General features: G+C 44.6%; 1 protein-coding gene across 2 annotated transcripts; it reads left to right on the top strand.

Moving 5' to 3' along the window:
- Positions 1-1,892: 1,892 nt before the first annotated feature.
- LOC103235213 (uncharacterized) lies at positions 1,893-26,440 on the top strand. Of its 2 annotated transcripts, XM_073016011.1 has the most exons (5): positions 9,079-9,108; positions 13,254-13,380; positions 19,229-22,042; positions 22,214-22,250; positions 22,480-26,440. In XM_073016011.1, the coding sequence occupies exons 1-5, from the start codon at positions 9,094-9,096 to the stop codon at positions 22,694-22,696; spliced, it is 3,210 nt and encodes a 1,069-aa protein (XP_072872112.1). In that variant the 5' UTR covers positions 9,079-9,093; the 3' UTR covers positions 22,697-26,440. The 2 variants fall into 2 exon arrangements, with proteins under 2 accessions (XP_072872111.1, XP_072872112.1); XM_073016010.1 differs by lacking the exon at positions 22,480-26,440 and adding an exon at positions 1,893-1,967 and having other exon boundaries at positions 9,021-9,108; positions 19,229-22,468.
- Positions 26,441-26,645: the final 205 nt, after the last annotated feature.

Raw genomic sequence — 26,645 nt, 5'->3', positions numbered from 1 at the left:
CTGTACTAAAAATCAAAAAATGAGTCAGGTGTGGTGGTGCACGCCTGTGGTCCCAACTGCTTGGGGCGCTGAGGTCGGATCACTTGAGCCAGGGATTTTATGGTTGCAGTGAGCTCTAATCTCGCCACCACACTCCAGCCTGGGTGACAGAGCGAGACCCTGTCTCAAACAAACAAGCAAATAAATGAGAGGTATAATTCCTCCTTTGAAAATAAAAAAGATTTTTTTTCGTCTCTTTTCCTAGGACATTTATTTAGAAAATTTGTAAATGCATTTTCTCTGTCTCCGAGGCTTTTCTTTAGACCGAGTTTTGCTCTTGTTGCCCACGCTGGAGTGCAATGGTGCGATCTCCCCTCACCGCAACTTCTGTCTCCCGGGTTCAAGCGATTCTCCTGCCTCAGCCATTTGAGTAGCTGGGATTACAGGCATGCACCAGCATGCCCGGCTAACCTTGTATTTATACTAGATATGGGGTTTCTCCATTTTGGTCAGACTGGTCTCGAACTCCCGACCTCAGGCGATCCGCCCGCCTCCGCCTCTTAAACCACTGGGATTACAGGTGTGAGCCACCGCGCCTAGCTTGAAGTGGTATTTTTTAGAAACAACGTAATCCTTTTTTCAGCTTAATAACCCAGGGATGTATTTCTGAAGGACTTGGGGTCTCTCTTTGAAAGGCAAACAACAAGGGAGACAGTACCTGTATCTCGGTAGGAAGTTAAATATTTCAAACATCAAATAATTCCAATGTAAAGGTATGGACCTTTAAATACTGAGATTTGAAAGGAATGTGGTCATGCAACCTGAGTCCAGTGGTATGCAGACACAACTTCTAAGAGTTTTCCTGACCAGACGCGGTGGCTAACGCCTGTAATCCCAACAGTTTGGGAGGAGGAGGCGGCCGGATCACTTGACGTTAGGAGTTCGAATCCAGCCTGGCCAACGTGATGAAACCCCGTCTCTACTAAAAATACAAAACAATTAGCCAGGCTTGGTGACGCCCGTCTGTAATCCCAGCTAGTTGGGAGGCTGAGGCAAGAGAACTACTTTAACCCAGGGGATGAAGGTTGCAGTGAGCCGAGATCTCGCCACTGCACTCCAACCTGGGTGACAGATAAATACTCTGTCTCAAAAAAGAAAAGAAAAGAAAAGTGTAAATATAAGAATGACAGTAATAGATCTCTTCCACAAATGTGCTGGGACAACTCACTGGATATTCACATGAAAAAGAATAATGTTAGATCCCTATCTCACACAATCAAAAATTTTATTTAAAGAAATTTAAAAGAGAGAGAGAGAGACGAGGAAAGGAGCGCTGCAGGAGGAGGTGTTTGTCGCCCAGGCTAACTTGAAGCCCCAGGTTCAGCGATCCTCCTGCCGCTGCTTTCTGAGTAGCTGGAACCTCAGGCTTTCGGCCCTGTGCCCGCCTCTCTGCTGGGTTTAAGCAGCAGGTGGTGACCTCACTCCTTCCTGGACTGAGCACTCCGTCCCGCATCCCAGGCGGTGGCCCTAGGAAAGTCTCTGAAGCTGAGCGTAGGGTGGACTCTCCTTTCCCAGTGAATGGAGAATGGAAAGGGAGAGGATTTCTATTCTATTATTTGGGCCGTCAGCCTGAAATCGTTACGCTCCACCCAGGCAGGGCTTTGCATTTCACATTCTAGTTTGCATCCCCGTTTCAGACAATTACAGGGCTTTTGAATCATGCCTCAGCTTTCCTGGCCGGTCCCGCCTCCAAAGCTCGAAAACCAGAGGCGCTGGGACCGAGGTTGAGAGGCGCACAGGTCCCGCCCGGGCCCCGCCCTCTACTAATTCTGAAGGGCAAGGTCTCTCCGCCTCGCGCCCCGCCCCTACCTCGCCCAGGCCCCGCCCACCTCCTCGTGGGTCCCGCCCAGGCCTGGCTTCTGTCCTGCGCGCGCAGATTTACGCAAACCCGGAAGCGGATCGCGTGGAGTGACGGTCCCCCCGCAGCGGTGAGTTTTGCTCTGTGTTAAGTCTGCGTGTCCTAGGTCCCCGGCGCTTCTGTACCTGGGCCCTGGGGTCCCCATAGACCTGGAAATTCTCACCCGTCTTCTTTCACCCACAGCAAATTTAGACGTCCCCGTGAGAGTCCAGGGGTTGCTTCCTTTTGAGTTTAAAGTCGCCCTGAGGATGGTCCCTTCGCGGGTCTTTCTCTTACAGGACGGTGTATACACTTCCCATCGCGTAGTTTTCCTGCTCAAAACCTTTTTCTGACTCCTCCCGACCCGCACTTTTTAAAGTCCTTACGGCAAGGTGGATTCCCGCCCTTGGCGCCTCCCAGCCTTGTCTTAAGGCGCCGTCGCCCCCCACCTCCCTCCTCGTTCCGGGCCCTTATGCTCCCCAGGTCTCCCCACCGCAGTCACCGCTTACCCTGAGCCCGCGTAGGGGAGGTGCCCTTGGCTGTCCTATGACACCGGTTGTTCTTGCCTGCTCAGCCCAGCCCCTGGAAAATGCGCTTCTCCGGGATGCAGGCGTCTTACTCCAAAGCCCCCTGTGATTGTGTGGGCCAAAGGGATCAGGAGACTGAGAGAGAGCAGTAGAAAACCTGAGACAGAGAGAAGAATGAGAAAGACCCATAACAGATGGCAAAGTAGAGGATGGCTGAGGGATTTGCCAAGAGACAGCAAAAATGAAAAAAAAAAAAAAAAAAAAAGAAAAAGAAAAAAGAAAGCAGGAGGAGCAGATCCCAGGGAAAAAGACAAGAAAACAAGAGCTAGAGAGAGAAGGGGAGAATGAGAGATATGTACAGAATTAGGGAGGGAAGCACAGTAATGAAGACAGAGGAGCTGGGCGCAGTGGCTCACGCCTGTAATCCCAGCAGTTTAGGAGACTGAGGCAAGGGGATTGCTGGAGTCCAGGAGTTCGAGGCTAGCCTGGCCAACATAGTGAGAACCCCATCTCTGCCAAAAGAAAAAAAATATTAACCGGGCGTGATGGTGCACACCTGTAATCCCAGCTACTCTGGAGGCTGAGGCAGGAGAATCACTTCAGCCCAGGAGGTCCAGGCTGCAGTGAGCCGAGATCATGCCACTGCACTCCAGCCTGGTCAACACAGTGGGACCCTGTCTCAAAAGATTAAAAGGGGTGGGGGACTTTGGGTTCAGGTGAATGGGTGAGTTCATTGGATATGATTAGTTGTGACAGGTTGACTTCTCTGTATATAATCTAATAACTTAAAACTTGTTTAAATTATACAGATGATACTGAGAATTTTAAAATTCCTATCTCTAAGGCATGTATATTCTATACATCTTGGCATCAGAGGTCAGCTTCCACTTGGAATCCCTGTACAGCCAGAGGACAGTGACTTAATTCAATTCTGAGACACTCTCTTCCCTTTTCCCATGGTGGGGTAGGGGCAGTGACATGGGAGAATCACTTTCTGTTATTATGTAATAGTTTTAATTTAATTAATATATATTTTGAGACAGAGTCTGGCTCTGTCCCCCAGGCTGGAGTGCAGTGGTGTGATCTCCTCTAACTGCAGCCTCGACCTCCTAGACTCAAGCAATCCTCCTGCCTCAGCCTCCTGAGTAGCTGGGACCACAGGTGTGAGCCACCAAATCCGGCTAGGTTTCCCCCCCCCCCGCCCCCCCCCCCCCAGAAACGGGATTTCACTATGTTTCCCAGGCTGGTCTCAATTCTGGCCTCAAAGGATCGTCTGGCTTTGGCCTCCCAAATTACTGGGATTACAGGTGGGATTACAGAGAGGAGCCACCATGCCTGGCCTACATAGTCGTCGTTTGTTTGTTTGAGATGGAATCTCACTCTTGTCCAGGATGGAATGCAATGGCACAATCTCCGCTCACCGAAATTTCCGCTTCCCAGGTTCAGATGATTCTCCTGCCTCAGCTTCCCAAGTAGCTGGGATTACAGGCATGAGCCACCATGTCCAGCTAATTTTGTGTTTTTAGTAGAGACGGGGTTTCTTCATATTGGTCATGCTGGTCTCAAACTCCCAACTTCAGATGATCCACCCGCCTTGGCCCCCCAAATGCTAGGATTACAGGCATGAGCCACCACGCCTAGCCCATAGTACTTTTTAAAAGAGCAGTGGCTCATGCCTGTAATCCCAGCACTTTGGGAGGCCGAGGCGGGTGGATCACAAGGATCACAAGGTCAGGAGTTTGAGACCAGCCTGACCAACATGGTGAAATCCCTTTGCCCCTAAAAATTTAAAAATTAGCTGGGTGTGGTGGCACCCGCCGAGGCAGGAGAATCACTTGAACCTGGGAGGCGGAGGTTGCAGTGAGCCAAGATTGCGCCACTGTACTCTATCCTGGGTAAGAGTGAGACTCCATCTCAAAAAAAAAAAAAAAAAAAAAAAAAAGAACCATCAAAGCTGGACGTGGTGGCTCATGCCTGTAATCACAGTACTTTGGGAGCCAATCACCGAAGGTCAGTAGTTCATGACCATTCTGGCCAACATGGTGAAACCCAGTCTGTAGTAAAAATACTAAAAAAGTAAGCCGGACATGGTGGCGTGCACCTGTAGTTCCAGCTGCTCAGGAGGCTGAGGCATGAGAATCAGACAGACTTGGGAGGTAGAGGTTGCAGTGAATCGAAACGATACCACTGCCCTAGAGTCTGGGGGGCAGAGCGAGTCTTCATCTCAGAAAAACAAAGAAACAAAAACAACAAAAAATGAAAGCAAAAGGGACATCGAAAGTGCTTTTGTTCTCGTTATGTAACATATTTTCTTTCTGGTTCCTCTTCATTTCTTTCTTTCTTTCCTTTTTTTTTTTTTTTTTTTGCAGTTTTACTTTGAGATAAATCTTGGTGTTTTTTTTTTTTCTTTTTTTTTTTTTTTTTGAGACGGAGTCTTGCTCTGTCCCCCAGGCTGGAGTGCAGTGGCCGGATCTCAGCTCACTGCAAGCTCCGCCTCCCGGGTTCACGTCATTCTCCTGCCTCAGCCTCCCAGTAACTGGGACTACAGGTGCCCGCCACCACGCCCGGCTAGTTTTTTGGTATTTTTTAGTAGAGACGGGGTTTCATCGTGTTAGCCAGGATGGTCTCGATCTCCTGACCTCGTGATCCGCCCATCTCGGCCTCCCAAAGTGCTGGGATTACAGGCTTGAGCCACCGCGCCCGGCCAAATCTTGGTTTTAAATATTTCTTTTTTAATCCATAATCGCTTCTGAAAGATGCCTTTGTGGCATCCTATAACCAGCTCACATCATTCCTTTCTGTACACGTATATGGTCCAGTTATTTTCCCGTTGACATCTGAATTTGTTCGATTTTTTAAAAAACAGTTTCAAAATGGTTTCTGTTTGAAATTAGTTGCGTTCGATCAGATCGAAGTCTGCATGCTTTCTAGTCTTTATTATTTATTGGAAACCTTTAACATCGAAATGTAATTTAACCAGTTACCCTATTTTTCAGTTTTCTTTCCTTATGTCATTTGTTAAAATCTTGAGCTGTGAGCTCTTAAGTGCATGTTTCCGTTAAGGCACCTCTGGTCCATTTGGACAAACGTTGAAAGCCCAGCTCCTCACTGTGGCTCCACAGCCCTGTGTCCAGGGCCCCTGCCAGTGTCCAGCCTCCTCCTGGGAGCTTGTCCTCGTCTCATGACTCCCTCTGCCCCAGGCATATTGCTTTTCTGTTTTCCCAAACATCAAAACCCTTCCTGTCTCAGATCGCTGTCCCTGCTGTTACCCCATGTCCCTAAGTGATCACAGCCCTGTCCCTTTCTCCTCTTTCAGGTCTAGGCTGAGAGCTGTCTCCTATGCCCTCCCACCGCCATCTGAAGTTCCCTCTGCCTGTCAGTCTCTATCATGTTACTCAGATTTTATTATCTCTGCATCAGTCACATCAGAAACACTCTTCTTATTTTATTTTATTTTTTTTGAGACAGTCTCACTCCATCGTGCAGGCTGTGAGTGCAGGCTCGTGACCTTCTCTCCCTGCAACCTCTATCTCCTGGGTTCAAGCGATTCTTCTGCCTCACCCTTGCAAGTAGCTGAAATTAAATGTGTGTGCCACCACACCCGGCTAATTTTTGTATTTTAATTTTAATTTAATTTAATTTAATTTTACGTTTGAGTCTCAACCTATCTCCCAGGCTGGAGTGCAGTGGCGTAATCATGGTTCACTGCAACCTCCACCTCCCGGGTTAAAGCAATTCTCCTGCCTCAGCCTCCTGAGTAGCCCGGATTTACAGACTCCCACCAAGCCCAGCTACTTTGTGTATTTTTAGTAGAGATGGAGTTTCACCATGTTGGTCAGGCTGGTCTCAAACTCCTGACCTCAAGTGATCCACCTGCCTTGGCCTCCCAGAGCGCTAGGGTTACAGGCATGAGCCACCACGCCCGCCCCAACTTTTGTGTTTTTAGTAGAGACAGCGTTTCACCATGTTGGCCAGGCTGGTCTCAAACTCATGACCTCAGGTCATGAGTCTGCCTAGGCCTACCAGTGTGCTGGGATTACAGGCAAGAGCCGCCATGCCTACCCGGAGATGCCGTTCTGCTTGGATTATTTTGAGTGTTTTGTATCTCCCTTTGTTGGAGGATGCACATTTCTCATCTTGGCCACAGGACAACTGCAGCACCTACTAAAAACAAAAAAAAGAAAAGAAAAGAAATGAGCCAGGCATGGCAGTGTGCATCAGTAATCCCAGCTACTTGGGAGACTGAGGCAGGAGAATGGCTTGAACCCGGGAGGCAGAGGTTGCAGTGAGCGGAGATCGCACCATTGCACTTCAGTGTGGTGACAGAGCAAGACTCCATCTCTATATAAATAAATAAATATGCTATAATGAAAATGTGGAGCACAAATATGTTTTCCACAAAGAGGGGCCACTGGTTCCTGGGAAGGAAGTTTGAGGGTTACAGCCCTGGTCATGGCTGGAAGACTCAGGAACTGGAGGAAGGAAAAGCTGTATTTATCCTCACAGGATGCTCCTGTGCTCAGCAGTTGGTAAGACGGATGGGTTGAGCTATTGCAGTGACATTTAGAAAAATTTTTCTCTCCACCCAGCACACACCGTCACCCACCCTATACACAGTCCTTCCTTTCCCGTTGTCTTCTCTAGAATGGCAAAGTTGGTGCTTCCCCAGGTGGGCCTCTGAGGGAGGGGAGTGGTTTCTCTGCCTCTCCTTGACCCCCTCCCTCAAATCTTCCACCTTTCTGTCCGCTGTTCTATTCTGGCGCTCATTGCCTGCAATTCTGTCAGTTTGCACCATGCCAAGACCCAACTAAGACCCGAGGATTTGTGTTTGGGAACATTTAAGCCAATGTCATTGCCAACTGAGAAGTCTTAGACCCCAGGAATTTTTCTTCATTGAGAGTCTGGGCAGCAAGGAAGCCTCTCCTCTTTCTGCAGAGTTTAGGTCAACCAGGACCCTGGCACACGAGACCCCAGAGAGGACATACTAGTATCGCTCATTCTCATTCACTCACTCACTCAGTAGCTATGGAGCTCTAGTGTACGCCAGGGGACGCAAATAGAGGTGCTGTCTGTGCCAGGCATCAAAATGGCAAACCGACAGACTATAATTTCCTCCTTTCTCCAGGTTATTTTTCGTTTTTATTTATTTGAGGCGGAGTCTCACTCTGCCACCCAGGCTGAAGTGCAGTGGCAAGATCTCGGCTCACAGCAACCTCTGTCCTCTGGGTTCAAGCGATTCTCATGTGTCAGTCTCCCAGGTAGCTGGGACTACAGGCATGCACCACCATGCCTGGCTAATTTTTTATTAGTTTATTTTGAGACAGAGTTTTGATATTATATCCCAGGCTGGAGTGCAGTGCCATGATCTCGGCTCACCGCAACCTCCGCCTCCCGAGTTTAAGCGGTTCTCGTGCCTCAGTCTCCTGAACAGCAGGGATTACAGGCATGTGCCCCACGCCCAGCTAATTTTTGTATTTTTGGTAGAGACAGGATATCACCATGTTGGTCAGGCTGGTGTTGAACTCCTGACCTCGTGATACACCTGCCTCAGCCTCCCAAAGTGTTGGGATTACAGGCATGAGTCACTGCACCTGGCCTCATTTTTGTATTTTTAGTAGAGATAGGGTTTCACCATGTTGGCCAGGCTGGTTTCGAACTTCTGACCTCAAGTGATCTGTCCACTTTGGCCTCCCAGTGTGCTGGGATTACAGGTGTGAGTCACCGTGCCTGGCCTCATCTCATGGCTTTAAACTTTACCCCCGTGGCCCCATGGCCTCTGCAGACCTCTCCCCTGAACGCTACAGTCCTGTGTCCAGTTGACTCCTTACCTCTCTGCTGGGAGGATGAACAGGCATCTCCACCTTCACGTGTCCAAAGGTGACCTCCCGAACTTCTGTGAACGCGTTCCCCTGTGCTCCTGCCCTTCTCAGATGAGGTGACCATGTGCTTCCCAGGATATCACTAAAATCTCAACATGCTTTTAAAACGTAAAGGATAATTACATTATTTGTAAGGGTTTTAATTTGTGATATAAAGAAAAAATTACATGTTTACTCAAAATGGGTGAAGAAATTCATCATTTTAAAAATTCTTTGGAGTTGTGGGAGGAAAATGTTAGAAGACCTCGTCCCTGCCGGATCTATGCCCCCAGGACCTCTCTGACCTCATCTCTTTCCTGTGTCCTCCTCCCTCCCTCTGCTTCAGCCACACAGCCGTCTTTCCTCTTCCTGGGCCGAGGTTGCTCCTGCCTCAAGGCCTTCATGGGGGCTGTCCCTCTGCTGGAACTCGCTGGCCCCTTAGCTGCAGGTGCAAACACTCTTCCTTCCCCAGGTCTCTGTTTTGATATCACCTGCTCAGTGGTGACTTCTGTGACCCACCTCCCATTTAACACTCCAGCTGCACCCTCACCCCCTCCTCTGGTCCATATTGGTTGCTCTGCATGCTTCTTTTCGTTTTTTCACCTTCCACTGCCTGTAGGAGTTTATCGTCCCTGGTGCAGTGGGCAACAGAGGGGACCGTATGTTCTCAGGGTGAGGTGTCCTTTGTATGTGTTGTTGTGTTACAGGGAGGGGGATGTGTTGATTCTGAGCAATAAACAGCATATTTTTAACTTTCAGGATTGACTTCTAAAGACTCTTGGTACATGAAGAAGAAACCTGGAAGAGGAAGAGGAAAGCAAAGGAGTCAGGGATGGCTCTTCCTCAGGTGAGATGATATTCTCGGTGGATTGTTCTGTCTCCTTCCTTTCAGAAACGCTGGGCCTTGGAGTGGGGAATCTTCTCTGAGTCTGAAGCGTTCTGCCTGACAGGTTTGCTCACCCTCACCCATGCCTTCCCTCAGTCCCTCTCATCTCGCTTAGATTCCGTCTCTTGTGACCCAGTGACATGAACTTGGGAAGAGGCGGCACTGGGCATGGGCCTGGGAAGGGCTCACACCAGACATGGATGGAGATGGGGTGAGGGTCCCGTGGTGTCAGTGCTGTTGGGCAGCAGGGATTGTTCAGGGGCCACATCTGGATGCACTGTCAGCTCTCTGTGGACCAGGAGTAGAGCAGCTGCCAATGGAAGTCATCTATTAATGGGCACAACATACATGATAAATTCTAGAAAAGGAGACCAATAAGGGGAAAATATTTTCTGCCTGAAAATTTTATACTACCTTTTTAGGTAATCAAGTGAGTTACTGTGTTTCTGACTCCAAAAATCTTACTAATTAGAATGGAAAGTTCATACACAGAAATAAATGATACAAGGTGTTTTATTCCAACATTATTTTAAGAAAATGAAATCAACATAAATAATAGGAGATTTATTAATCCATTCGTAACACATTAAGCTCATGGAGACTGTGGTGTTACTGTGGAGAGGCTTGTGAAACAGGTGTTTTCAGTAAAAACGATTATAATTTTTCTCAAATATGGGAGCAGTACTTTTTTATCCTAGAGGATGGAGCCATATTCTCATTCCACCTATTATTATTATTATATTATTATAATATTATATTTTAAATATACAAAGTCTTGCTCTGTTGCCCAGGCTGAAGTGCAGTGGCATGATCGTGGCTCATGGCAACCTCCACTTCCCGGGTTCAAGAGATTCTCCTGCCTCAGCCTCCCAAGTAGCTGGAATTATAGGCATGCGCCACCACACCCAGCTAATTTTGTTGCATTTTTTATTAGTGACAGGGTATCACCATGTTGGCCAGGCTGGTCTCAAACTCCTGACTTCAGGTGATCTGCTCGCCTCAGCCTCCCAGAGTGCTGAGATTACAGGTACGAGCTGTGCTCAGCCCCACCAATTATTATTAAATATATATTTTTATATTTAAACATCAAATGATGTATGTATTTGTTTTCTGGTAACACTCCAAGCAAAGCTGCAGCTTAGACCCTTTGCCATAGAGCATCTCCTCTCCCTGTCACGTCCTCCACCCTCCTTCCAGCCTCACTGGGGAGCCGCTACTGCCAGTTCTGTGCCATGTGTCAGAGCAAATCTCGTACACGTGTATTTCTGCATCGTTATGAGACTGTAGAAAAAATTCCGCAATAAATTTTAAAAAATTATTTTTATATTTATGTTTTTACCTTAGGTTTGGGGCTACGTGTGAAGGTTTATTACACAGGTAAACTAGTGTCATCGGGGTTTGTTGTACAGATTATTTCATCACTCTGGTGTTAAGCCCCATATCCAATAGTTATTTTTTATTTATTTTTTTGAGACTGAGTTTTGCTCTTGTTGCCCAGGCTGGAGTATAATAGCATGATCTCGGCTCACTGCAACCTCTGCCTCCCAGGTTCAGGCAATTCTCCTGCCTCAGCCTCCTAAGTAGGTGAAGTTACAGGTGTCTGCCACCACTCCTGGCTAGCTTTTGTATTTTTACTAGAGACAGGGTTTCACCATGTTGGCCAGGCTGGTCTTGAACTCCTGACCTCAGGTTTTCCACCCGCCTCGGCCTCCCAAAGTGCTGGGATTACAACCGTAATCCACCGCGCCCAGCCCCCAAGAGTTATTTTTTTTCTGCTTCTCTTCTTCTTCCCGCCCTCCACCCTCAAGTAGACCTCAGTGTCTGTTGTTTTCTTCTTTGGGTTCCAGTAAATATTTTACTTTGATATTTGATCCTGCTGGTTGTAAAAATTTACATGTTGTCAAATTAGTAAACATGGCTAGCTTGCTCTTTGGCATCTGCATTGGAAATTGGCTCCTTTGCCATTTTTCTCTGTGTAAAGAGTGCCATAGTGGCTGCCTCTGCGCACGCCTGCATTACTACGGATATCTGAACGTTCCTCCAGGTCAGGCAGGTGAAAGGTGATTGCCTCCTCTAGGATGGGGCATTTCCTGTTTTCTTAGGTCTGACAAGATTCCCCCCGCCCCCGACTGCCAGTGTATCCTCTTCTACCAAGATGTGATTCCTCTTAAGTTAAACAAAACTTGCTACTTTTTATATTTCTAAAATCTTTCTCTATATGCACACCCACCTACACAAGTATACACACACACACATATATATACATACATATATACACACACACAAATATATTTTTTGAACATCTTTTATTTTTTGAAAATCTGGGGGAAATGGCAGATCCTTTGTATTAACATCTAGTTTCTTGTGAGTCTGTGTAGGTTTTATTATTTTGTGGACATATATATATAACATGTATTTTCATACTTTGAGTAATTGAGTTTTCATGTATTTTCTTTTATTTTGAGACTGGGTCTCACTGTGTTGCCCAGGCTGGAGCACAGTGGCACGATCTTAGCTCACTGCAACTTCCACTATCAGGCTCAAGACATCCTTCTACCTCAGGCTCCCAAGTAGCTGGAACCACAGGTGCCTGCCACCGTACCCGGCTTATTTTTTTTATTTATTTTTTTTTTTTTGAGATGGAGTCTCTGTTGCCCAGGCTGGAGTGCAGTGGCGTGATTTCGGATCATTGCAACCTCTGACTCCCAGGATCAAGCAATTCTCCTGCCTCAGCCTCCCTGGTAGCTGGGATAACAGGCATGTGCCACTGTGCCAGGCCGGATTTTAGCTTCTGCTTCTGATCTTCCACTGTGGACGTTGTCATCTCTGAAGACATCACTCATACCCTGTCTCATCTAGATACTGAATGTCACTTGCATTGTCAATAAACGTTTCTGGGCTGGGCACGGTGGATCACACCTGTAATCCTAGCACTTTGAGAGGCTGAGGCAGGCGGATCATGAAGTCAGGAGTTTGAGACCAAACTGGCCAATATGGTGAAACCCCATTTCTACTAAAAATACAAAAATTAGCTAAGAGTAGTGGTGCGCACCAGGAATCCCAGCTACTCAGGAGACTGAGGCAGGAGAATCACTTGATCCTGGGAGGTGGAGGTTGTGGTGAACTGAGATGGCACCTTTGCTTTGCAGCCTGGGTAACAGAGCAAGACTCTGTCTCAAAAAGAAAAAAAAGTTTCTAACATTTCTATAAGGAGAGACCTGCATTGATTTTTATTTTATTTTATTATTATTTTTTTCTTTTGAGATGGAGTTTCACTCTTGTTGCCCAGGCTGGAGTGCAGTGGCGCAATCTCGGCTCACCACAACCTCCACCTCCCTGCTTCAAGTGATTCTCCTTCCTCAGCCTCCCAAGTAGCTGGGATTATAGGCCTGCACCACAACACCTAGATACTTTTTGTATTTTTTCTTTTTTGGTAGTGACAGGGTTTCTCCATGTTGGTCAGGCAGGTCTTAAACTCCCAACCTCAGGTGATCTGCCTGCCTCAGCCTCCAAAAATGCTGAAATTACAAGCATGAGCCACTGTGCCCGGCTCCTGTATTGATTTCTTTTGTATTATCCACAAACATCAGAAATTCATACTGAGAGGGTATTGTGACCTCTTCAAAAGGTATAATAAGGCCAGGTGTGGTGGCTCATGCCTGTAATCCCAGCACTTTGCAAGGCCGAGGCAGGTGGATCACGAGGTCAGGAGTTCGAGATCAGCCTGACCAACATGGTGAAACTCCGTCTCTACTAAAAATACAAAAATTAACCAGGTGTGGTGGCGCCTGCCTGTAATTCCACCTACTCATGAGACTGAGGCAAGAAAATTGCTTGAATCTGGGAGGCAGAGGTGGCTGTGAGCCAAGATTGTGCCACTGCAACCTGGCCTGGGCAACAGAGCGAGACTCCATCTCAGAAAAAAAAAAAAAAGAAGTATAATAAAACACAGCTCAGAAGACATCATGTGGTGAAACATCCCTTACTTGGATGTCAGAACTTTCTCTACAATTAAATCCATGCTTTCCCCTCTCTCTTCTTCTCATTTTCTGTAAAGATAAGAATTCCTCCCATAACCATTTCCTTAAAATGTGTTTTCATTTCAGGGTCTATTGACATTCAGGGATGTGGCCATAGAATTCTCTCAGGAGGAGTGGAAATGCCTGGACCCTGCTCAGAGGACTCTATACAGAGACGTGATGCTGGAGAATTATAGGAACCTGGTCTCCCTGGGTGAGGATAACTTCCCTCCAGAAGTGGGGATGCGCCCTTGCGTATCTTTGTATTTTCTCTTTATTTTTAGATACAGTGTCTCGCTGTGTCCCCCAGGGTGGAGTGTAATGGTGTGATCAGGGCTCGCTGCAATCTTGAATTCCTGGGCTCAAGTGATTGTCCCACCCCAGCCTCCCCCAGTAGCTGGTACAAGTGCATGCCACCATGCCGGGCTACTTTTTTAGTTTTTTTTTGTTTTGTAGTTGTTGTTTTTGTTTTTGTTTACAGACATGGTCTTGCTGTGTTGTTGAAGTTGGTCTTGATATCCTGGGCTCAACACATCCTCCTCGGCCTCCTGAGTCGCTGGGGTTACAGGCGCCAACCCCCATACCTAATTATTGGTTTTTATTTTTTAAATTTTAGCGTATGTGTGTCCTTAGGGCTAATATGAGTCTTCTGTGGACAACATGTAGTTGGTTCCTGTTGATTGAGCCAGTCTTTGCCTTCTGAGTGCAGAGTTAAATATTTACATTTGAAGTATTACTGATGGAGAAGACCTTACCATTGCGTTTCTGTTACATATTATCTGTATTTCTTGTAGGTTTGTTTTTATTCTTCATTTCTCGTTTATTACTTTTTGTGTTTAATTGCTTTTTTATGTAGACATGTTTGACTCCCTTCTTATTGAACTTTGTTTGTTTGTTTATGATAGAGTCTCACTCTGTCGCCAAACCGTCACTGCTGTGTGCGATGTTGGCTCACTGCAGCTGGCTTCACTTCTCGGGCTCAAAAAATTCTTGTGCCCCAGTGGCACACGAGTGCCACTGTAATCCCAGCACTCTGGGATTACAAGGCGGGCAAATCACCTGAGGTCAGGAGTTCAAAACCAGTCTGGCTAGCATGGCGAAATTCCATCTCTACTAAAAATACAAAAATTAGTCAGACACGATGGTGGGTGCCTGTAATCTCAGTTACTCAGGAGGCTGATGCAGGAGAGTCACTTGAACCCAGGAGGCGGAGGTTGCAGTGACCCAAGGTCATGCCACTGCACTTCTGCCTGAGCGACAGAGTGAGACTCTGTCTCAAAAAAAATTTTCATAACCTGCGAAAACTACTCTTTCTCCTCTAGAACTCTTTGTTATTTACGTTAGAATTATTTTGTGTATGTTGCATTTTCAGTATCACATATGTACAGTGTTTTCTCATGCTGTTTTCTTCTAAATAATAGGAAAGAAAGTTGAATTATGAAGAAAAGGTACACTTTTACAAGTTTCTGTATCTGTCCTTTTATTTGGTTATTTGCTTATTTATTTATTTATGAGACAAAGTTTTGTTCTGTTGCCCAGGCTGGAGTGCAATGGCACGATCTTGGGTCACTGCAACCTCTGACTTCTGGGTTTAAGTGATTCTCCTGCCTCAGTTTTCTGAGTAGCTGGGATTACAGGCATGTGCCACCATGCCCGGCTAATTTTGTATTTTTAGTAGAGACAAGGTTTCTCCTTGTTGGTCAGACTGGTCTCGAACTTCTGCCCTCAGGTGGTGATCCACCTGCCTTGTCCTCCTAAAGTGCGGGATTACAGATGTGAACCACTGCATCCAGACTATCTATCTTTTTATTTACCTTTACTGGAGAACTTTATGTATATTTGTGGGTGGGAGTTACTCTTTAGACTTCTTTCATTTCTTTCTTTTTTCTTTTCTTTCTTTTTTTTTTTTTTTTTTTTGTTTGGAGACGGAGTCTCGCTCTGTCGCCCAGGCTGGAGTGCAGTGGCCGGATCTCAGCTCACTGCAAGTTCCGCCTCCTGGGTTTACGCCATTCTCCTGCCTCAGCCTCCCGAGTAGCTGGGACTACAGGCGCCCGCCACTTCGTCCAGCTAGTTTTTTGTATTTTTTAGTAGAGACGGGGTTTCACCATGTTAGCCAGGATGGTCTCGATCTCCTGACCTCGTGATTCGCCCGTCTCGGCCTCCGAAAGTGCTGGGATTACAGGCTTGAGCCACCACGCCTGGCCCTTTTTTTTTTTTTTTGAGACTGAGTCTCTGTCTGTTGCCCAGGCTAGAATGCAGTGGCTCGATCTTGGCTAACTCCACCCTCTGCCTCCCAGGTTCAAGTGATTCTGCTGCCTCAGTCTCCCAAGCAGCTGGGACTACGGGCACATGCCACCACATCCGGCGAATTTTTTTTTTTTTTTTTTTTCCTGTAGAGATGGGGTTTCACCGTGTTAGCCAGGAAGGTGCCGAAAGGATGCTGCTGATCTCCTGACCTCGTGATCCTCCTTCCTCAGCCTCCCAAAGTGCTGGGATTACAGGCATGAGCCACCGTGCCTAGCCAGCCTCAAAGTTTTTAAAACATGTTATTGTTTTCAGATTGGCTTCATGTATTGCAAGATTTACAGTACAGGCACTAAAATTCCTTTGTTTAATCAGATTTGCCAGTCTTCGGTGATGTTGATGATGAGATTCTCCTTTTCTTGTCTCAGTCATTTCAGTGTCTTCTCAGAAATAGCTTAGACTGGCCAGCTGAGGTGGCTCACGCCTCTACTCCCAGCAGTTTGGGAGGCCTAGGTGAGTGGATCGCTTGAAGTCAGGAGTTTGAGACCAGTCTGACCAACATGGTGAAACATCAACTCTACTAAATACAAAGTGGGGTGACTCACGCCTGTAATCCCAGCTCTTTGGGATGCTGAGATGGGTGGATCACCTGAGTTCAGGAGTTTGAGACCAGCCTGGCCAACATGGTGAAACCCCGTCTCCACTAAAAATACAAACATTTTCTGGGCATGGTGGCGGACACCTGTTATCCCAAGTACTCGGAAGGCTGAGGCAGGAGAATCACTTGAACCCGGGAAGTGGAGGTTGCAGTGAGCTGACATTGTGCCGCTGCACGCCAGCCCGGGTGACACAGTGAGACTCCGGGCTGAGGTGGGAGAATCTCTTCAGGCAGGAGAATCATGCCACTACACTCCAGCCTGGGTGATAGAGTGTGACTTGGTCTCAAAAACAAACAAAAAAGGAAATAGCTTAAACTGGGAGGTTTACGGCATAGACATTTATTTCTCATGAGTTTGGAAAGTGGGAAATCCAGGAGCAAGGTGCCAGCCAAATTGGTTCCTGGTGACGGCCTTCTTTGTGGTTTAGTCCAGCCACCTTCCTGCTGTGTCCTGACATAGTGGAAAGAGGAACAGGGAATGAGCTCTTTAATATCTCTTTTTATAAAAGCACGAGTCCTATTCATGAGTAGTCAACACCCATGACCAAATTCTCTCAAAGGCTCCATCTGCAGGAACATCCTATTGGAGAATAAGAACTCTGAATGTGGCTTTTGTTCAATAAGAACATTCAGACCAGGGAGCCTGCATCATATTGTTTATGGTTTTATTGTGCAATTTGTTTTATACAATGTTTTCTCTGATCCCAGTTTATAAATTTTCCCAGTACGTATTCTATGTTTTATATTTTGTGCATAGTGAACGAGATAACTAAGGTCAATGCATGTATATAGAATTGCTGTATTGCTTGGCTGTTTCATAAATGTAGTTGTGATATCATTGTTGCACCTTCTGACATTGTTAGTCAATTCTTTTTTTTTTTTTTTTTTTTGGAGATGAAGTCTCACCCTCTCACCCAGGCTGGAGTGCAGTGGTGCAATCTCATCTCACTGCAACCTCTGCCTCCTGGGTTCAAACGATTCTCCTGCCTCAGCCTCCTGAGTAGCTGGGATTACAGGCTCCCGCCACCATGCCCAGCTAATTTTTTTGAATTTTTAGTAGAGTTAGGGTTTCACCATGTTGACTAGGCTGCTCTTGAACTCCTGACCTCGTGATCCACCTGCCTTGGCCTCCCGAAGTGCTGGGATTACAGGCAAGAGCCACAGTGCCCAGCCAGTAGTCACTTCTTATTCCTTATAATGCTGTGTATTTTTTTGATCTCATACATTAAAAGGTAGTGATCTTAACATGTATTTCAGTTCTTATATTGTATGCTGCTGGTAAGTAGAAATTGTGGCTTTCTTTCGTTTGTTTGTTTTGTTTTGTTTTGTTTTTGTTTTGGGACAGAGTGGCGCGATCTCGGCTCACTGCAAGTTCCACCTCCTGGATTGACGCCATTCTCCTGCCTCAGCCTCCCGAGTAGCTGGGACTACTGGCACCCGCCACCACACTGGGCTAATTTTTTTTTTTTTTTTTTTTTTTGTATTTTTAGTAGAGATGGGGTTTCACATTGTTAGCTAGGATGGTCTTGATTTCCTGAACTTATGATCTGCCTGCCTCAGCCTCCCAAAGTGTTGGGATTACAGGTGTGAACCTGGCCCTGGTTTTTTTCTTAACAGAGAATTGTTTAGAATTCTGCAGGCTGTATAAATGTACTTATTATTTGCTTGCTGATTTTATGTGTTACGTTACTTTACTAATTAATTTTTATGACTGTACATAAGGCTTTTTGGTATGTGGTATGCAATATAACTGACACACTCCACTCGTTAGTGTCACAAAGTGCCGCCTGGCGCTGTGGCTCACGCCTGTAAAGGAGTTTGGGAGGCTCAGGTGGGTGAATTGCTTGAGTGAAAAGTTCGAGGCCAGCCTGTCCAACATGGTGAAACCCCATCTCTACTAAAAATACAATAATTGGCCAAGCATGGTGGCGCATGCCTTTAATCCCAGGTACTCAGGAGGCTGAGGCAGGAGAATGGCTTGAGCCCAGTAGGCAGAGGTTGCAGTGAGACGAGATTGGGCCATTGCACTCCAGCCTGTTGTGACAGAGTGAGACTTCATCTCAAAAATATAAAAATACAAACAATTTTTTTAAAATGTTGGTCGGGCGCGGTGGCTCAAGCCTGTAATCCCAGCACTTTGGGAGGCCGAGACGGGCGGATCACGAGGTCAGGAGATCGAGACCATCCTGGCGAACACGGTGAAACCCCGTCTCTACTAAAAAATACAAAAAAACTAGCCGGGCGAGGTGGCGGGCGCCTGTAGTCCCAGCTACTCGGGAGGCTGAGGCAGGAGAATGGCGTAAACCCGGGAGGCGGAGCTTGCAGTGAGCTGAGATCCGGCCACTGCACTCCAGCCTGGGCGACAGAGCCAGACTCCATCTCAAAAAAAATAAATAAATAAAAATAAAATGTCACAACTTGCCTTTTCTGCATGAATAGAAGTAATTTTATAACAGTTGTTCAGGAAAATATTGTATTAGCTTTTTTTTTTTTTTTTTTTTTTTTTGAGGTAGACTCTCACCTTGTCACCCAGGCTGAAGCACAGTGGTGCGATCTCAGCTCACTGCAACCTCTGCCTCTTGGACTCAAGCAATTCTTGTGCCTCAGCCTCCTGAGTAACTGGGACTACAGGCATGGGCCACCACGCCTGGCTTAATTTTGTAATGTTATCTTCTCAGTGCTATGACTATTTGACAATACAGAATTTTCATTGATTTTGGTTATCCTTACATGAGCTTGTTGTGGGTTATTTTCCAATATAGTATATTGTGTGGTCCTTGAGCATTTATTTGTATATAGTAAATATGCTGTAAATATGAAGAATATATGCTTTTCTCTTCATTGATGTGACAGTGATATGTTTTTTGCAAACTCTTATACAGTTTAGGGTCACAGTGGAAAAATACTCCTTACTTTAGGCTTATACACGTTTGTGCCCTGTCAGCGTTTTGACATGATATTGACTTCTGTAGAAATGATTTCAAGCACATGTAATCGCCCTTTATTTATTGAAGAATCTTACCCTTTTGTGTTCCTAAACTTTCAAGATAATGTTTGGGAAGTTTAAAATAAGTATTGCTTTTTGTGTCCTATTTACACATTTCAGTATTATATACCATCTGTATTTAAGTGGAAACCTATTGGTGTTTATATTTTGTAGATATCTCTTCCAAATGCATGATGAAGGAGTTCTCATCAACAGCACAAGGCAATACAGAGGTGATCCACAGAGGGACAATGCAAAGACATGAACGTCATCACATTGGAGATATTTGCTTCCAGGAAATGGAGAAAGATATTCATGATTTTGAGTTTCAGTGGAAAGAAGATGAAAGAAATAGCCATGAAGCACTCATGACAAAAATCAAAGAGTTGACGAGTAGTACAAACCGACAGGATCAAACGCATGCTGGAAAAAAACCTATTAAAGATCAGCTTGGATTAAGCTTTCATTCACATCTGCCTGAACTGCATATATTTCAGCCCGAAGGGAAGATTGGTAATCAAGTTGAGAAGTCTATCAACGATGATTCCTCGGTTTCAACATCCCAAAGAATTGAGAAGTCTATCAACGATGCTTCCTCATTTTCAACAGCCCAAAGAATTTCTTGTAGGCCCAAAACCCATATATCTAATAACTGTGGGAATAATTTCCTGAATTCTTCATTACTCACACAAAAGCAGGAAGTACACATGAGAGAAAAATCTTTCCCATGTAATGAGAGTGGCAAAGCCTTTAATTGTAGCTCACTCTTAAGGAAACATCAGATAATCCCTTTAGGAGCGAAACAGTATAAATGTGATGTGTGTGGCAAGGTCTTTAATCAAAAGCGATACCTTGCATGTCATCGTAGATGTCACACTGGTGAGAAACCTTACAAGTGTAATGATTGTGGCAAGACCTTCAGTCAGGAATTAACCCTTACATGCCATCGTAGACTTCACACTGGAGAGAAACATTACAAGTGCAGTGAGTGTGGCAAGACCTTCAGTCGAAATTCAGCCCTTGTAATTCATAAGGCAGTTCATACTGGAGAGAAATCTTACAGATGTAATGAATGTGGCAAGACCTTCAGTCAAACGTCATACCTTGTATACCATCGTAGACTTCATACTGGAGAGAAACCTTACAAATGTGAAGAATGTGACAAAGCTTTCAGTTTCAAATCAAACCTTGAAAGACATAGGAAAATTCATACTGGAGAGAAGCCGTACAAGTGTAATGAATGCAGCAGGACCTTTAGTCGGCAGTCATCCCTTACACGCCATTGTAGGCTTCATACTGGAGAGAAACCTTACAAGTGTAATGAGTGTGGCAAGACCTTCAGTCAGATGTCATCCCTTGTATACCACCGTAGACTTCATACTGGAGAGAAACCTTACAAATGTGAAGAATGTGATGAAGCTTTCAGTTTCAAATCAAACCTTGAAAGACATAAGAGAATTCATACTGGAGAGAAACCTTACAAGTGTAATGATTGTGGCAAGACCTTCAGTCAGACGTCATCCCTTGTATACCATCGTAGACTTCATACTGGAGAGAAGCCTTACAAGTGTGAAGAATGTGATGAAGCTTTCAGTTTCAAATCAAACCTTGAAAGACATAGGATAATTCATACTGGAGAGAAACTTTACAAGTGTAATGAATGCGGCAAGACCTTTAGTCGGAAGTCATCCCTTACACGCCATCGTAGACTTCATACTGGAGAAAAACCTTACAAATGTAATGAGTGTGGCAAAGCCTTTCGTGGGCAGTCAGCACTTATTTACCATCAAGCAATCCATGGTATAGGGAAACTTTACAAATGTAATGATTGTCACCAGGTCTTTAGTAATGCTACAACTATTGCAAATCATTGGAGAATCCATAATGAAGAGAGATCTTACAAGTGTAATAGATGTGGCAAATTTTTCAGACATCGTTCATACCTTGCAGTTCATTGGCGAACTCATAGTGGAGAGAAACCTTACAAATGTGAAGAATGTGACGAAGCTTTTAGTTTCAAATCAAACCTTCAAAGACATAGGAGAATTCATACTGGAGAGAAACCTTACAGGTGTAATGAATGTGGTAAGACCTTTAGTCGGAAGTCATACCTTACATGCCATCGTAGACTCCATACTGGAGAGAAACCTTACAAGTGTAATGAGTGTGGCAAGACCTTCGGTCGAACTTCAGCCCTTGTAATTCATAAGGCAATTCATACTGGAGAGAAACCTTACAAGTGTAATGAGTGTGGCAAGTCCTTCAGTCAGAAGTCATCCCTTACCTGCCATCGTAGACTTCACACTGGAGAGAAACCTTACAAATGTGAAGAATGTGACAAAGTTTTCAGTCGCAAATCAAGCCTTGAAAAACACAGGAGGATTCATACTGGAGAGAAACCATACAAATGTAAGGTTTGTGACAAAGCTTTTGGGCGTGATTCACACCTGGCACAACATACTAGAATTCACACTGGAGAGAAACCTTACAAGTGTAATGAATGTGGCAAGACCTTCCGTCACAATTCAGCCCTTGTAATTCATAAGGCAATTCATAGTGGAGAGAAACCTTACAAGTGTAATGAATGTGGTAAGACTTTCCGTCACAATTCAGCCCTTGAAATTCATAAGGCAATTCACACTGGAGAAAAACCTTACAAGTGTGGTGAATGTGGCAAGGTTTTTAATCGAAAAGCAAACCTTGCACGTCATCATAGACTTCATACTGGAGAGAAACCTTACAAGTGTAATAAATGTGGTAAGGTTTTTAATCAACAAGCACACCTTGCATGTCATCATAGAATTCATACTGGAGAGAAACCTTACAAGTGTAATGAATGTGGTAAAACCTTCCGTCACAATTCAGTCCTTGTAATTCATAAGACAATTCATACTGGAGAGAAACCTTACAAGTGTAATGAATGTGGCAAGGTTTTTAATCGAAAAGCAAAGCTTGCACGTCATCATAGAATTCATACTGGAGAGAAGCATTAGAAATGTGAAGCATGTGACAAAGTTTACAGTTGCAAATCAAGTCTCAAAAGACAGGAGAATTCATACTGGAGAGAAAGCTTACAAATGTAAGAGTTTGTGACAAGGATTTTGGGCGTGATTCACACCTGACACAACATACTAGAATTCACACTGGAGAGAGAGAAACCGTACAAGTGTAATGAGTGTGGCAAAGCTTTTGGTGGGTAGTCAACACTTACCATCAGGAAATCCATGGTGTAGGGAAACTTTACTAATGTAATGATTGTCACAAAGTCTTCAGTAACGTTACAACCATTGCAAATCATTGGAGAATCCATAATGAGAGATTTTAAAAGTGATAAATGTGGCAGATTTTTCAGACGTTCATACCTTGCAGTTCATCGGCAAACTCATACAGTGGAGAAACCTTACAAATGTCATGATTGTGGCAAGGTCTTCAGTCAAGCTTCATCTTATGCAAAACAGACGAATTCATACAGGAGAGAAACCTCACAAGTGTGATGATTGTGGCAAAGCCTTTACTTCACGTTCACACCTCATTAGACACCAGAGAATCCATATGGGACAGAAATCTTACAAATGTCATAAGTGTGGCAAGGTCTTCAGTTCGAGGTCACTCCTTGAGGAACATCAGAAAATTCATTTTTGAGATGATTGTTCCAAATGCAATGAGTATAGCAAACCATCATGCATTAATTGGCATTAGAGTCAATTCAGCACTGACTTGAGTTTGAGTTGACTTAACATTGAGTTCAAGCATTAATTGACATTAAAGTGTTTATGTTTAGAAGATTGGGCCAGGCAGGGTGGCTCACACCTGTAATCCCAGCACTTTGGGAGGCCAAGGCAGATAGATCACTTGAGGTCAGCAGTTTGAGACCAGACTGGCCAACAGATGTGAGTCACTTTTCCCAGCCTGTTGTTTGTTTCTTTAAGAAAAACTGATGGGGATTTTTGTGGGTATGTGTTGAATCTCAATCACATTTGTTTGAATAATCATTTAACAATATTAATACTTCCAATCCATCAATATGGGTTATATGTCTATTTAGTTTTTTTGATCATTGTAGATTTCAAGGTACAAGCTTCTCACCTTAATTCAATTTATTTGTAAGTATTTCTTACTTTAAGTTTCATAGCAAATTGAAGTGTGTTCATAAGTTTCTTTTAACATTATTTATTGTTAATGTAAGGAAATTCAACTAATTTTGGGTGATGATTTTTTGTATTCTGCAAATACACTGAATGGGTTTATTAGTATCAGTAAAATCTTGGTTGATTCTTTGTGATTTTCTTTCTTTTTTTTTTTTTTTGAGACAGTCTTGCTCTGTTGCCCAGGCTGGAGTGCGTTGGCGTGATCTTGGCTCACTGCAATCGCCGCCTCCCTGAGTCAAGTGAATCTCCTACCTCAACCTCCTGAGTAGCTGGGACTACAGGCCCATGCCACCATGCCTGGCTAATTTTTGTATTTTTAGTAGAGATGCGGTTTCCCCATGTTGGCAAGGATGGTCTCAGTCTCCTGACCTCATGATCCACCCTCCTTGGCCTCCCAAATTGCTGAGATTACAGTCATGAGCCACCGTGCCCAGCATTTTTTTTTTTTTTTTTGCTTTTTTTTTTTTTTTTTGAGAGGGAGTGTCGCTTTTGTCACCCGGACTGGAGTGCAGATCTTGGCTCACTGCAACCTCCACCTTTCAGGTTTAAGTGATTCTCCTGCCTCAGCCTACCGACTAACTGAGATTACAGGTGCCTGCCACCATGCCAGCATAATTTTTTTGTATTTTTAGTAGAGACAGGGTTTCACCATGTTGACCTGGTTTGTCTTGAACTACTGAGACTTCAGGTGATCTACCCCCCTCAGCTTCCCAAAGTGCTGGTATTACAGGTGTGAGCCACTGCACCCAGCCAGTGATTTTCTATATAGAATATCATATCACCTACAAAGAAATAATTTTTTTTTTTTTTTTTTTTTGAGACAGTGTCTCACTCTGTCACCAGGCTAGAGTACTGTGGCATGATCTTTACTCACTGCAACCTCTGCCTCCCGCATCCAAGCAATTCTTCTGTCTCAGCGTCCTGAGTAGCTGGGACTGCAGGCAAATGTCACCACACCTGGCTAATTTATTTATTTTTTTATTTTAGTAGAGACGGGGTTTCACCATGTTGGCCCAGATGGTGGGCCAATATGGTGAGAACCTTGAAGAGAACTTGAAGAGAATCTCCTATGTTAGATCTCCTAACTTCATTATCCGCCTGCCTCGAACTCCCAAATTGCAGAGATTACAGGTGTGAGCCATGAGCCCGGCCCCAACAAATATAATTTTACTTCTTTCTTTCTAATTTGGATGAGTTTTATTTCGTTTGCTCTGTCTAGGACAGCCAGTATTTATTGAATATAAGGGATGAGAGCATTCTTGCATCATGTGAGATCCTACAGGAAAAGCATTCCATTTTCCTTTATTGGTTATTTCAGCTGTGGTCATTTCATGGCTGGTCTTTACATTTTTTAGGTAAAACTCTACCTATATTGTTTAGGATTTTTACAAAGAACGAATATTGAATTTTGTGAAATGCTTTTTATCTGTCATTCTGTGCAAGTGTGTATCCCATTGATTTGAATATGTTGAACCATCCTTGCATCCCATTGATAAGTAGCACTTGAATATTTACAATCCCTTCTTATATCCTCTTGAATACAGTTTGCTAGTGTAAGGGTCTTCAAGAAGTTCATGGAAAAATACATATGAAAAATTTGTGCGTGAATTTCACACTTTTTGCACCAAAATGAACTGATATAAACTTGTTACAACATGTCTGAACAGGCTCTAGTTTGAGGCACTCAGAAGGATAAGATGTGAGTTTGAAAAGAACCTCTATCAGAGCAATACAAATTCTATTAAAATTAAGAAGAAACATCAAATTTACAATAAGACCAGATGCAGTGGCTCAGGCCTATAATCCCAGCGGTTTTAGAGGCCAAGGCAGGTGGTTCAAGACCAGCCTGGGCAACATAGGGGGACCTCCTCTCTGCTGAAAGTAAAAAAAGTCAGCCAGATGTGGTGGTGCACCCCTGTGGTCCTAGCTACTCTGGGCGCCGAAGTGGGAGGATCACTTGAACGAGGGATTTTGAGGCTGAAGTGAGCCTGATCTCCCCACTGCACTCCAGCCTGGGTGACAGAGCTAGACCCTGTCTCAAGCAAATGAGAGGCATAATTCCTCCTTTGAGAATAAAGGAAAAGATTTTCCTTCCTTTTGTGTCTTTTCTCAGGACATTTATTTAGAAAATTTGTAAATGTACTTTCTCTGTCTTCAGAAGTGGTATTTTTTAGAAACAATAAAAGTTGCTTTCACCTTAGTGGTGATCCAGGGGTATCTTTCTAAAGGACTTGGGAGTTCTGTCTTTGAAATGCAAACAACAAAAAAGATAGTACCTCTATCTCAGTAGTAAATTAAGTCATTCAAAATCAGGCTGGGTGTGGTGCCTCACTCACTCTGGGAGGGTGAGGCAGGTGGATCACCTGAAGTCAGGAGTTCGAGACGAGTGTGACCAACATGGTAAAACCCCATCTCTAAGAGATTCAATGGAGGTTGCAGTGAGCGGAGATTGCGCCACTGCACTCCAGCCTGGGCAACAAGAGTGAAACTCCGTCTCAAAAAAGAAAAAAGAAATCAAGTAATTCCAATTTAAATTTTTTTTTTTTTTTTTTTTTTTGAGGTGGGGAGTCTCCCTCTGTATCCCAGGCTGGAGTGTGGTGGCCTAATGTCAGCTCACTGCAACCTCCACCTCCCGGGTTCAAGTGAATCTCCTGCCTCAGCATCCTGAGTAGCTGGCACTACTCCAGGCGCCACCACGCCCAACTAATTTCTGTATTTCTAGAAGAGACAGGATTTGCCATGTTGGTCAGGTTGGTCTCCAACTCCAGACCTCAAGAAAGTGATCCGCCCACCTCGGCCTCCCAAAGTGCTGGGATTATAGGCATGAGTCACTGCCTCCAGCCTCTTTTTTTTTTTTTGAGATGAAGTTTCTCTGGTCGCCCAGGCTGAAGTGAAATGGCGCTATCTCACCTCACTGCAACTTTTGCTTCCCGGGTTCAAGCAATTACCCTACCTCAGCCTAAACCTACCAAAATCAAAATGGCTAGGAGAGTGACCTCTGGTCGTCCTAACTGCTACACTCCCACCAGCTCCATTACAGTTTACAAATGCCATGGCAACATCAGGAAGCTACCCTACGAGGTCTAAAAAGGGGAAGCATGAATAATCCACCCCTTGTTTAGCAGACTTGAAGAAATAACCATAAAAATGCGCAGCTAGCAGCCCTCGGGGCCCCTCTGTCTATGGAGTAGCCATTCTTTAATTTTTTTACTTTCTTAATAAACTTGCTTTCACTTTGCACTGTGTACGCGCCCTGAATTCTTTCTTGTGCGAGATCAAAGAACCTTCTCTTGCGATCTGGATCCAGACCCTTTCCTGTAACATATTTCTCTGTCCTGGAACATTAACATATTATGTTGTCAACAAAGTTTATCTTAGAAGTATTTGATTATATATCAGGAAAGGCTAAAAAAAGTATTTGAGAATAACTCATTTATAGTGTG

The sequence above is a fragment of the Chlorocebus sabaeus genome, chromosome 6 (assembly GCF_047675955.1).
Source record: "Chlorocebus sabaeus isolate Y175 chromosome 6, mChlSab1.0.hap1, whole genome shotgun sequence".
In the NCBI taxonomy this organism is placed as follows: Eukaryota; Metazoa; Chordata; class Mammalia; order Primates; family Cercopithecidae; genus Chlorocebus; species Chlorocebus sabaeus.
Note: the sequence above shows the minus strand (reverse complement) of the source record. Positions and strands in the feature narration are given on the sequence as shown.